Source organism: Nicotiana sylvestris, chromosome 4, assembly GCF_000393655.2.
Source record: "Nicotiana sylvestris chromosome 4, ASM39365v2, whole genome shotgun sequence".
Classification (NCBI taxonomy): Eukaryota; Viridiplantae; Streptophyta; class Magnoliopsida; order Solanales; family Solanaceae; genus Nicotiana; species Nicotiana sylvestris.
Genome location: NC_091060.1, coordinates 48,062,668 through 48,075,663, shown reverse-complemented (window position 1 = coordinate 48,075,663; position 12,996 = coordinate 48,062,668). Strand labels below are relative to the sequence as shown.

Sequence of the window (12,996 nt, the reverse complement as noted above, 5' to 3'; positions counted from 1 at the left end):
AAACGACAAAATGAAGGTAAATTGCAAAACGGCGGATAAAGCAAGATTTATTTGCACTTACACCCATATTGCTCATTTGATTATATGTCATATCTGAGCCGTAGGTGGAAACAATAGCAGCTTCTTCATCTTCTTCACCACCCATGTCGAAATATTGTACTGCAACTCGCACACCAGTGAATAGTTATTAGAAGTGGGAAAGACAAAGAAATAACCACAGCCAAGGTCTATTATTATAACTTATAAGCACATAAGTTTACTTGCCTCCAGTATTGTAGGTGCGGACCACAAGAACTTCATTTCCCATGCTTTGTTGTTCTTCTAGAATTTCCTCTGCAGAAGTAACGACAGCTTGGCTACAATGATGCAACTCAATCAATTTTAATGTGGGAATATCCCCAATTTCTGCAGGAATCTCCTTCAACTTATAACAATGCCTTATGACTAGACACTCAAGGTTAGGAAGACTATCACTGGTTGCTTTCCATTGCACCAAGTTCGTCATCAAAATGTGTAGCAACTTGAGTTTCTTGAAACCCCCTTCGCTTAAATTCCAATTGGTCCCTTGAATAGCAAAATATTTTAGTCTGAGCATCTCAAGATTGGGTAAGCGACCAAGCATTGTCATATCCGTCCACAGTAAATGTGTTCCTACGAGTGTCAAACTCTTCAGGTTGGTTGGGAAAACTGTCACGACCCATTTTCTAAACAAGCCGGGACCGGCACTCGATCACTAAACCTGACCGAGCGAACCATCTCTGCTGATCAAATCTATTATAACTTCAAACTTTATATGCAACAAGTTAATAATCCAACCAAATACTTTTGATTAATATAAATATTTAAATAAAGCAACTCCAAAACTTTATACGTACTAACTACCAAATTTATGCTAAGTTATTATAATAAAAAAAAACATCTAAATCTTAACCCATTGACTATGTCTATGAAGCCTCTACTGATAAACTGACGCACTGCTCAGGACATGAGATTTCCTGGCCAGGTCTCTAAATAAACAAAGAAATAGCTAAATGAAAATGACTCTAAGAATACTCCACGAACAAAAGCGGAGCTCACCAATATCACTGGAAGGGAAGAAAATCCTAACTCGTAACCTGCTCGCCTGCAAATCCAGTTCCTACGTTGTACCGCAGACCAACGTAGGTTCCCAAAAGAGAACGTCAGTACCATCCACTGTACTCAGTGAGTCTCAACAACAGGGGGAGAAACTTTAATAACACATACGTTACAAGCAAAGGTTCTAAATGCATGTAAAACATAAAGCTTATAAGAATAATTCTAAAATAATTGCATAATAGCAATTTATGAATATTCTAAAAGAAATTCTTTTCCTTTTTCTTTCTTTGAAAAAAAAATACTTCACTTTATACTTTGGGAGTTCCAACTATCCTGACTTAATTCTGTCTCAGACACCGTGTGATCGGCACGGGTTCGATCCCAACCTGATCGAATAGGCCCAATCCACGAGGTGCCACTCGCTTCATGGTTCTCAGCGCTCATGTATCATACCTTAGCATGGCTAAGTAAATTCTCAGCAACGAGACCCTCGGCTCGTATGCTCCCTACTTTGGCACAAGTAGTTTCAGGAAGTCAACGCCTTGGTCAGGACCCTCGGCCTGGACGATGACCCCTTCTCAGAATAAAGGATACTCCCCAAAAATCTTTTCTTTCTAAAACTTCTTATTGTGACTTTTCAAGTCTAAATCCTTTCTTTATAGAACATTATGTACATGTTCATATTGGTGTCCTTAAATGTAAAGCATGGCATAAGAATGAAATAAACATATAAAAATATTTTCAAAGATTCTCTTCTTCATAATTTTCAACATGAAAATAGCATATAAGAACAACACAAAAATTTGAAAATTTAAGCACATATAGCGTAATAGACCATCTAAACTTTTGCTAGAACAAATTCTACATTAATGGGCTCACTCGCTCTAATTAAATAAAGATAAACTCTTTTAAGCAATTCATCAAACACCTTGTATGCGTGCTTTTGTGAGTTAAACCACTTTAGTAAAGAGTTATATCAACTCACCTCAAAACTCCTTGAGCCAATACGTAGACCCCAGTCCAATCGACACCAGTCAAACAATCGATTCTACAACAACCGGTGTATTTTGATCAATTTTAAAGTACTACACCTAATTATGAAATTTATTAATGATATAGAGGAAGAAGGGATTTAGCTATTCAATTCTTACCTATTACTACTGTAGGGTAATTGACAATAAGGGATTTTACATACCTGAGTTCAAGAATAAGTGAGTTGTGAAGAACCCTAGTATTTTTCGTTGCCTGCGTGCTAGGTTTCGTGAGCGAACAGAACTTAGTGTTCTGTTTTTTTTTCGTGGCCTCTGCTTTCTGCTTTTCACGATGGAAGTTTTTTGGTTAAGGCTTCAAGAGCCTTTGTCTTTAAGTGCCCATTTTATGGGTTTTTAGGCCTTTTTCCCTTTTTTTTTTTGTAACTAATAATTAATGATACCCACCTTTAATAAATAATAATATTTTCCTAATTGTATATCCAATTATTTATGAGTGTGTGTGTGTGTATATATATTTATGTATATTCACTATTAACAAGAAAAATAATAATAATAATAATAATAATTTAATTCTATAATTAGTGTATCTTGAAACTATTATAAATTTGAGGAGTGTTACAATCTTCCCTCCTTAAAAACATTCGTCCTCGAATGTTGCTAGGCCCTTATTCTTAAGCTAACAATCATTCCTTAGGTCCTTGAACCTCTTAAATTTTCTTAGCACTACTCACTTTTCCAAGGGACTTAACGTTTTTGGCTAGCTCCCTAAATTTTCAAAAATTTCGGTAGAGTTTCCCTTATAAATTGTACTATCCAAAAAAATATCTCTGTCACAAATACCACAACTACACCAACAACAACCAAATATACCATAACAGGCCATTCATAGGCACCATACACAACCCATAAATTAATTACTCACACTCCGGCAAGAAGGTACCACAATAACTAACAATTATCTGAAGCACAACACTTTAGCAAAAGTAAATCACTTTAATGAATTAAATATACTCTAGCGTAAACTAAATCACTACAACAACTAAATATAATCTAGGAAGGACATAAACACTTGCTAACTTGTATTTAATAAATGGAATATAAATGTAACACCGAACTTAGGTTCACATATCTTTTTCCTCAAATAAATATGGCTCATATCTTTCTCGACCTCCCATGTATCCTCTTTTGAATCATGATTACTCCACAAAACTTTTACCGATGCTAAATCTTTTGTTCTCAACTTTCTTACTTGCCTATCGAGAATTTCTATAGGTACCTCTTCATAAATCAAGCCTTCTTTAATTTCTATAGTATCAGCAGGTATTATATGCGACTCATCATGAATGTACTTTCTAAGCATAGACACATGAAAGACAAGATGAATAGAGGACAACTCAATGGGTAGCGCTAGCTTATAAGCCACGTTTCCTTTCTTTTCTAGAATTTTATAAGGTCTGATAAATCTAGGGCTAAGTTTCCCTTTCTTACCAAACCTCATAACTCCTTTCATTGGTGAAACTTTCAAAAACACCTTATCACCAACCATGAACTCTAACTCACGATGCCTCTTGTCAGAATAAGACTTTTGACGACTCTGAGCCTCTTTAAGTCTTTCTCTAATTAGCTGAACTTTCTCCAAGGCCTCACAAACAAACTCTGGACCAATCAACGGCACCTCTGCTGGTTCAAACCAACCTACCGGAGACCTACATCTCCGCCCATACAATGCTTCATACGGAGCCATACCAATGCTGGCTTGGTTGCTGTTATTGTAAGCAAATTCTATAAGTGGCAAGTGATCATCCCAATTACCTTCAAAATCTATAACACACGCACGCATCATATTTTTGAGAGTCTGAATGGTCCTTTCTGCCTGGCCATCGGTCTGTGGATGAAAAGCGGTGCTTAAATTGACCTTGGTACCTAATCTTTTCTGAAATGCCTGCCAAAAATTTGTCGTGAACTGAGGGCCTCTGTCAGATATGATTGAAACTGGAGTACCATGCAATCAGACTATTTCTTTTATGTACAACTGCGCATACTGCTCTGCGGAGTCTGTCGTCTTTACTGGTAGGAAATACGCGGACTTTGTCAGTCGGTCTACAATAACCCAAATTGAATCATGTTTACGGTATGTGCGAGGTAGACCTACTACGAAATCCATATTAATCATCTCCCACTTCCACTGTGGTATCTCTATATCTTGAGCTAGGACACTAGGCCTCTGATGCTCGGCTTTGACTTGCTGACAATTTAAACATTTAGCCACATGATCTGCTACTTGTTTCTTCATGCCTTTCCACCAATACAACTCTTTCAAATCTAGATACATTTTGGTAGCACCTGGGTGGATAGAGTACCTCGAACTGTGAGCTTCCTCCATTATGGCCTTCCTAAGACCATCTACATCAGGCACACATAACCGATCATTCAACTTCAAAACTCCGTCACTTCCTAGAATGAAAACAGTGATTTCTTTGCTTCTGACTCCTTCTTTTAATTTCACTAAGTACGAATCTTCGTCTTGCTTAGCCTTAACATGCGCAACAAGGGAGGATTGCGCTAAGGCATAAGCAGTTATGTCTCCTTCTTCGGTCTCATCCAATCTAATTCCATCATTTGCTAGTTTTTGAATTTCTCGACCCAAAGATCGCCTTTGTACTGCAAGATGGGCCAAGACACCCATTGACTTCCTACTAAGTGCATCTGCTACCACATTAGCTTTGCCCGGGTGATAAAGGATATTGATGTCATAATCCTTCAATAGCTCGAGCCACCTTCTCTGTCTCAAATTTAGTTCTTTTTGCTTGAAAATGTACTGGAGGCTTTTATGATCTGTAAACACTTCAGAATGCTCACCACAAAGGTGGTGTCGCCATATTTTTAATGCAAACACCACTGCTGCAAGCTCCAAGTCGTGTGTGAGGTAGTTCTTTTCATGATTCTTTAACTGCCTGGAAGCATAAGCAATAACTTTTCCATTTTGCATAAGAACACAACCAAGGCCCACTCTGGAGGCATCACAATACACTGTGAACCCACCCGAACCTGTTGGCAAGGTTAGCACAGGTGCAGTGGTCAACCTCTTCTTTAACTCTTGAAAACTCTGCTCACAAGCGTCTGACCATTGGAACTTAACTGCTTTCTGAGTCAACTTAGTTAATGGAGCTGCAAGTGAGGAAAACCCCTCTACAAACCTTCTATAGTAGCCAACTAACCCCAAGAAACTCCTAATTTCAGTTGGCGTTGTCGGCCTGGCCCAGTTCTTGACTGCTTCTGTCTTCTGAGGGTCTACTTTTATTCCTTCACTAGATACCACGTGGCCTAAGAATGCTACTGACTGCAACCAGAACTCACATTTTGAAAACTTGGCATAAAGCTCATTCTCCTTCAAGGTCTGCAAGGCTATTCTAAGGTGTTCTGCATGTTCTTCCTTGCTCTTAGAGTATACCAAAATATCGTCTATAAACACGATAATAAAGATATCCAGGAATGGCTTGAAAACTCTGTTCATGAGGTCCATGAATGCAGCTGGAGCATTTGTCAACCCGAAGGACATTACTAGAAATTCATAGTGCCCGTAACGAGTTCTAAAGGCTGTTTTAGATATGTCCTCCTTTCTGATTCTCAACTGATGGTATCCCGACCTCAAGTCTATTTTTGAAAAGTACTTTGCACCCTAAAGTTGATCAAATAAATCATCAATTCTTGGCAGTGGGTACTTGTTCTTAATGGTAACTTATTCAACTGCCGATAGTCGACACACATTCTGAGAGACCCATCTTTCTTTTTGACAAACAGGACCAGGGCACCCCACGGTGAAACACTCGGCCTGATGAAGCCCTTGTCAAGAAGGTCTTTCAACTGTTCTCTCAACTCATTAAGTTCTGCTGGAGCCATCCTATAGGGAGGTATAGATATGGGCTGAGTGCCTGGCATGAGATCAATGCCGAAGTCTATGATTCTTCCGGGAGGAAGTCCGGGAAGGTCATCTGGGAAAACTTCTGGAAATTCTCTAACAATTGGCACTGACTGAAGAGCTGGTGGTTCTGATTCTGGATTAATAATGTGAGCCAAATAGGCGAGACACCCCTTACTGATCATTCGTTGTGCCTTAAGATAAGAAATAAACTTACCTACTAGCGATGTTGAACTACCCTTCCACTCTAAAACTTCTTTATTTGGAAATTGGAACCTGACTATCTTAGCATGACAATCTAACATGGCATAGCAGGAAGACAACCAATCCATACCCATGATCACATCAAAATCCACCATTTCTAACTCTATGAGATCAGCTTTGGTGTTGCGACCTTGGACTGAAACTATACAGCCTCTATAGACTCTGGTGACTTTCACTGACTCGCCAACTGGAGTAGATACTAGGAATGGCTCACTAAGTTGTTCAGGTTCTAGTCCGAGGTTAATTGCAAAGTATGGAGTCACATATGAAAATGTTGAACCTGGATCCATTATGGCATAAGCATTATGTGAGCAGACTAAAAGTATACCTGTAATAACTTCTGCAGATGCCTCTGCACTCTGACGATCAAGTGTAGCAAATATTGCCCCCCTCCCTGAGTAACTCGGTATGCACCTTTGCCTACTCCATGCCTGGACTGATTATGAGAACCACGAGCCTGAGGCGGTGCAACTGCAGTAGCTGAGGAACTAGAAGGACGAGTTGATCCACCACTGAACTTACGTTGCAACTTTGGGCAGTTGGCCTTTATATGACCAATGTCTCCACAATGGTAGCAACCATGAAACCCGAGCTTGTACTGACCTGAATGTTGCCGCTTACATGTTCCACAAATACTTTGCTGGTGTGAATGTTGCTCAGCATTACTCTGGCTATGTGAGGATGATGTCCTAAAATTCTGATTCTGGCGAGACTGATTTCCATTATTCTGAGTACGTCTGAAGGAAGACCCACCACCTGACTGATGACTGAACTGAGCTGGTGCTAATGACTCCTTATTAGAGGAATTCCTTCCGCCTCCGCTGGATGTACCATTAAACCTGCCCGTTGTCCGGGATTTCTTGTTATGCTCTTTCTCTTCTCTCCTTTGTTGTCTGTCTTTTTCTAAGTGCTTGGCGAACCCCACAACAGATGAGAAAGCTGTCATTCCTACCGCTGCAGCTGATGTCGTATCCTTAATGTGGTAAGCCAAACCGCCAACAAACCTGCAAATCTTTGCTTTTTCTGTCTTAACTATGTGGGGAGCATGCTTAGCTAACCTTATGAATTCCATGTAGTACTCTTGCACACTTTTATTCCCTTGCGTGAGCTGTTCGAACTCTGTAGCCTTAGCTGCTATATCCTCTTCTGGGATAAAGTTAGCCATAAAGGCCTCTTAAAATTCTTCCCAAGTAGGTGGACCATCATCTTCATCTCTCTCTTTTTCCCACATCTCAAACCAAGCGCCAGCCACATCTCTAAGCTGGTAAGCAGCCAGCTCCACAGCTTTGTCATCAAATACTTTCATCACTCGGAGGGCTTTCTTAACACCCTCCATCTATAACATTGGATCTTCATCAACTATAGAACCATGGAACACTTGAGGACTCAACTTCAGAAATTCATTCACTCTTGAGGGCTCAGAATTGTTCTGCCTATTTGTTTGAGGTGGAATCTTATCTCTTTTCTCATTCTGGTTGGCCATAAAGGCCTTAAACATCTCCATAGCACTGTTGACTGCATTGAACATCTGACCCACCTCTGGGGATATAGTTGTTTGAGTCGGAGCTGCTGTTGGGGTTGGCGTTGGATCCTGAGGTACTTGCTCATCATGCTCCACCCCTTCTTCATGTTTAACCTGGGGTACTTGAACCCCCCTTGTGGATTTACCCTTCCTTTTCTGAGTTCGAGCCTTTTAAGTTATGCCTTGAGCCACAATAGTAGCAATAGTTTCTTGAGCAGCATCCGGAGTGTCGGTGTCAGAGTTGCAAGTACGAGCCATTTCTGCGAGTTTAGGAGAAAAGAATACATAAGATAATTTCTTAGAGGTAGGCTCTACTGCACGATCTAAAGTATGAAAAAAAATATTTTTCCTAAATGCTTGTAGCCTCCTGTTTATAAGTATGGCGCGCTTCATACACATAAACAAGACTCTACTAACACGGCTTCATAGACCCCTAGGACTCCATAAACCTGGCTCTGATACCAAGTTTGTCACGACCCATTTTCTAAACAAGCCGGGACCGGCACTCGATCACTAAACCTGACCGAGCGAACCATCTCTGTTGATCAAATCTATTATAACTTCAAACTTTATATGCAACAAGTTAATACTCCAACCAAATACTTTTGATTAATGTAAATATTTAAATAAATCAACTCCAAAACTTTATACGTACTAACTACCAAATTTATGCTAAGTTATTATAATAAAAAAACATCTAAATCTTAACCCATTGACTATGTCTATGAAGCATCTACTGATAAACTGACGCACTGCTCAAGACATGAGATTTCCTGGCCAGGTCTCTAAATAAACAAAGAAATGGCTAAATGAAAATGACTCTAAGAATACTCCACGAACAAAAGCGGAGCTCACCAATATCACTGGAAGGGAAGGAAATCCTAACTCGTAACCTGCTCGCCTGCAAATCCAGTTCCTACGTTTTACCACAGACCAACGTAGGTTCCTAAAAGAGAACGTCAGTACCATCCACTGTACTCAGTGAGTCTCAAAAACAGGGGGAGAAACTTTAATAACAAAATGCATGTAAAACATAAAGCTTATAAGAATAATTCTAAAATAATTGCATAATAGCAATTTATGAATATTCTAAAAGAAATTCTTTTCCTTTTTCTTTCTTTGAAAAAAAATACTTCACTTTATACTTTGGGAGTTCCAACTATCCTGACTTAATTCTGTCTCAGTCACCGTGTGATCGGCACGGGTTCGATCCCAACCTGATCAAATAGGCCCAATCCACGATGTGCCACTCGCTTCATGGTTCTCAGCGCTCATGTATCATACCTTAGCATGGCTAAGTAAATTCTCAGCAACGAGACCCTCGGCTCGTATGCTCCCTACTTTGGCACAAGTAGTTTCAGGAAGTCAATGCCTTGGTCAGGACCCTCGGCCTGGACGGTGACCCCTTCTCAGAATAAAGGATACTCCCCAAAAATCTTTTTCTTTCTAAAACTTCTTCTTGTGACTTTTCAAGTCTAAATCTTTTCTTTATAGAACATTATGTACATGCTCATATTGGTGTCCTTAAATGTAAAGCATGTCATAAGAATGAAATAAACATATAAAATTATGTTCAAAGATTCTCTTCTTCATAATTTTCAACATGAAAATAGCATATAAGAACAACACAAAAATCTGAAAATTTAAGCACATATAGCGTAATAGATCATCTAAACTTTTGCTAGAACAAATTCTACATTAATGGGTACTCACTCGCTCTAATTAAATAAAGATAAACTCTTTTAAGCAATTCATCAAACACCTTGTATGCGTGCTTTTGTGAGTTAAACCACTTTAGTAAAGGGTTATATCAACTCACCTCAAAACTCCTTGAGCCAATACGTAGACCCCAGTCCAATCGACACCAGTCAAACAATCGATTCTACAACAACCGGTGTATTTTGATCAATTTTAAAGTACTACACCTAATTATGAAATTTATTGATGATATAGAGGAAGAAGGGATTTAGCTATTCAATTCTTACCTATTACTACTGTAGGGTAATTGACAATAAGGGATTTTACATACCTGAGTTCAAGAATAAGTGAGTTGTGAAGAACCCTAGTATTTTTCGTTGCCTGCGTGCTCGGTTTTTTTTTTTTCGTGGCCTCTGCTTTATGTTTTTCACGATGGAAGTTTTTTGGTTAAGGCTTCAAGAGCCTTTGTCTTTAAGTGCCCATTTTATGGGTTTTTTTTAGGCCCTTTTCCCTTTTTCTTTTTTTTGTAACTAATAATTAATGATACTCACCTTTAATAAATAATAATATTTTCCTAATTGTATATCCAATTATTTATGAGTGTGTGTGTATATATATATATATATTCACTATTAACAAGAAAAATAATAATAATAATAATTTAATTCTATAATTAGTGTATCTTGAAACTATTATAAATTTGAGGAGTGTTACAAAAACTTCCCATAGCAGACCAGGCAGCATTTGGAAAAACTCTACGGAAGAGGGAATTGCTAGCTGAATTCTTAGCTTCTGGAGATCAGCTAAGCAAATCAGACTATCAATAAGCTTAGACCATTCATGATTATCTGGATGGATCAATACTCCCAGCTTCTTTATTTTAGGGGCTGCTGTAAGAACTTCTATCCAGTTGGAATTTGCAGCGGGTATTGAATCAAGTGTTTCCAAGTTCTGAAGACCCAAAATATTTTCTTCCTTTGGAGGAGCATGCACATACATTCCCCCATAATAGATGTATCTCAAACTTGACATCTTCCAAATTTCCGATGGCAGGGATAATTCATCTCCAACTGGATGAACAATCAGCGTCTGTAGATTCCACAGATTGGATATTGATGCGGGAACATTGGTACCAGTAGTACAGGCAACGTATCTCAAGTGTATTAGCTGTGTTATGTCACAAGGAAAACTTGAAAAGCGAATACATTCTACATCCAATATCCTTAGCAGTTGAAAACGAGAATCTACTATTTTGCAGCACAGATAGTCAAGGTAAAATGTATGGGATACACCCAGGCATAAGATTGCCCGAACAGAATTCAAATTACCTTTCTCCAAGTCAAGATTCTGGTTATTTAAAGCATCTGGATTCAAACACATTTTGCGTTCAATCTCCATACCTTCAGAGGACACATCAAAACATTTAGTTATGATATTAAAAAACTTCTCAGCTTTTCCTTCTTTCAAGCATAATTGTCGAAGGAGGTCATGAATTGTGCAAGTTCTTAATTTACCATTGGCTCGCTGTCTACTAGCCAAAATCAAACTTCTACTAACGAGATCCTCTAAAGACTCTTCCGCTACCTCTTCCAACATTTTATCACTCTTTGTGTTTAGAAAACCCTCAGCAACCCAAATTCTAATCAACTTATCTGCAGGAATCTCTGCATCTTCGAGGAAAGCTCCCGTATAAAGAAAGCACGCTTTTAAGCTAGGAGGCAACCAGTTGTAACTCAACGACAATATTGCTAAACAATGCTCAGTGGTGGAACCTACATGTGAAACCACATTTTCAGCAACTTTTTTCCAATCTTCATATGTCCTATTCATTTTGGAGAGAAGCCCACCAATGACAACAAGCGAGAGGGGTAATCCTTGACAATGTTTTGCCATCTGCTTCCCTATTTCCTCCAACTGAGGAGGACAGTCTTCCTTTCCAAATACCTTGTCAGACAGCAAAGTCCAACCATCTTCAAAATTAAGGAAAGGCATGTGATGGGGAGGGCAACCATTACCAGCACAATCAGCTACTTCTAGAAGCCTAGTAGTTATCATGATTCGACTTCCATTATTATCATCAGGAAATGATCTTTTAACTAGGTCCCAGGCCTCTATACTCCATAAATCATCCATAACTATCAAATATCTTTTGCCTTTTAATTTTCTATATAAGTGCTCTAATAATTGGTCATAGCTCTTGTCATGATATACTGCAGTCACATCAGAAGTACCAAAGCTTAAAACATTTATAAGAATTTCTCTTGCTTCATATTCTTGAGAAATAGTAACCCATGAAGAAACATCAAAACGAAATAATACTGATGGATTGCTAAAAACTTGCCTGGCAAGAGTTGTCTTACCCATACCGCCCATGCCAACAATTGAAACAATATTAAGCTCCCGCGCTTGCCCAATGAGTCGATCTCTTATGTCGTTGAAGTCATCCTCCATGCCAATGAGAGTAATTTCCTCATCCAAAACATCCCTAGACGAGAAGTTGTTGCTGGCTGTTCTTTGATGTGTAGGTGGTCATTCTTGAACTTCATCACCTCTCCTTGTATTGAATCCATTACATTTGCTATTTGCTTCAACTCGTCATAAAGGTTACAACGAGCATTGTTTTTATCATTTTTAGTGTTAGCCACTTGGATACTTCTTAAGCACAAATCAACAGTATCTTCTGCTTTATAAGCTGCATCTCTAATCTTTCTCTCCAAAAAAGTCAACCATTCTTGATCATTGATCCGATTTCCAATATCCACAAGGAAAGTTTGCAAGAAAACCAGTGTTTCATAGAGAGAATCAAGGGGTCCCCGAATATTTTCAGGAATCAAAGTTGGATTGAATTGCAGGACTTGCTCAAGAGTTGTCATTAGTGAAGTTATAACAGCATAAGCCATCTTTGTCTCTCTCGCCAGATCTGTTTCGGTGCTTTTCAGTGAAGTTATATCAGCAAATACTTAGGAAAATGCATAAATGTTTCTTACTCCGCCCCACAAACCAAGTAGTATTTTTTTATTGGATTTACTTGTGGGTTTCTTTAAGAAGCACGAGAGCGTAATTTAAGGGTCTGTAAGTTCATGAACTCGTGCTACCCATATGAGATTGAGAGTTTATACAAGTTTACACAGGAATCTTGATTTCATTAATGATTTCTAATTTGTAAACATTTAACCAAACAAAAAATTAAAATTATTAAATTATTGTCCGCTCAGCTCAATACTCGTTACTTACGACATTGTAATACGCTGCACCTCAAACAACCAACTTGAACATGTTTAAAACTTCTGACTAGTAAGTGGGAGTCTAATTGTAGTAACCAAAAATGGAATTTTTAACTCCTGTAGCAAATAACACTTTATTTATTTTAAATAAATATCATTTAAAAAAATTATATTTTATAGATACCTTTTAAGGTTTATTGCTGTGAGCACGTGATTTTTGTTTACACGACAATTACTCCAAAAGAAATTAAAAAGATAAAACAAATGGTTTTGTTGTACAATTTTTGGAGTTTACGTGGC

The 12,996-nt window shown here is 38.5% G+C and overlaps 2 protein-coding genes across 2 annotated transcripts; both read right to left on the bottom strand.

The window, feature by feature from the left end:
* Positions 1 to 5,723: 5,723 nt before the first annotated feature.
* LOC138889516 (uncharacterized) lies at positions 5,724 to 7,417 on the bottom strand. Its single transcript, XM_070172832.1, has 2 exons — positions 6,667 to 7,417; positions 5,724 to 6,532 (listed from the first exon to the last, which is right to left on the bottom strand). Exons 1-2 carry the CDS (start codon positions 7,415 to 7,417, stop codon positions 5,724 to 5,726), a joined length of 1,560 nt encoding a protein of 519 aa, XP_070028933.1.
* Positions 7,418 to 7,588: 171 nt separating this feature from the next.
* LOC104219147 (putative late blight resistance protein homolog R1B-14) lies at positions 7,589 to 12,477 on the bottom strand. The gene is made up of 2 exons (XM_070172831.1): positions 10,103 to 12,477; positions 7,589 to 7,942 (listed from the first exon to the last, which is right to left on the bottom strand). Exons 1-2 carry the CDS (start codon positions 11,921 to 11,923, stop codon positions 7,589 to 7,591), a joined length of 2,175 nt encoding a protein of 724 aa, XP_070028932.1. The 5' UTR covers positions 11,924 to 12,477.
* Between the last annotated feature and the right edge of the window lie 519 nt (positions 12,478 to 12,996).

Excerpts from the sequence above, each read along its gene's own strand:
- LOC138889516 (XM_070172832.1), bottom strand. The coding sequence starts at position 7,417 with ATGGCTAACTTTATCCCAGAAGAGGATATAGCAGCTAAGGCTACAGAG. Across the intron at positions 6,533-6,666 it reads CAGGCATGGAGTAGGCAAAG|GTTCAACATTTTCATATGTG; the intron begins GTGCATACCGAG and ends TAATGGATCCAG.
- LOC104219147 (XM_070172831.1), bottom strand. The coding sequence starts at position 11,923 with ATGGAGGATGACTTCAACGACATAAGAGATCGACTCATTGGGCAAGCG. Across the intron at positions 7,943-10,102 it reads TATTATTTTTCTTGTTAATA|GCTCGAACTCAGAAAAGGAA; the intron begins GTGAATATATAT and ends ATAACTTAAAAG.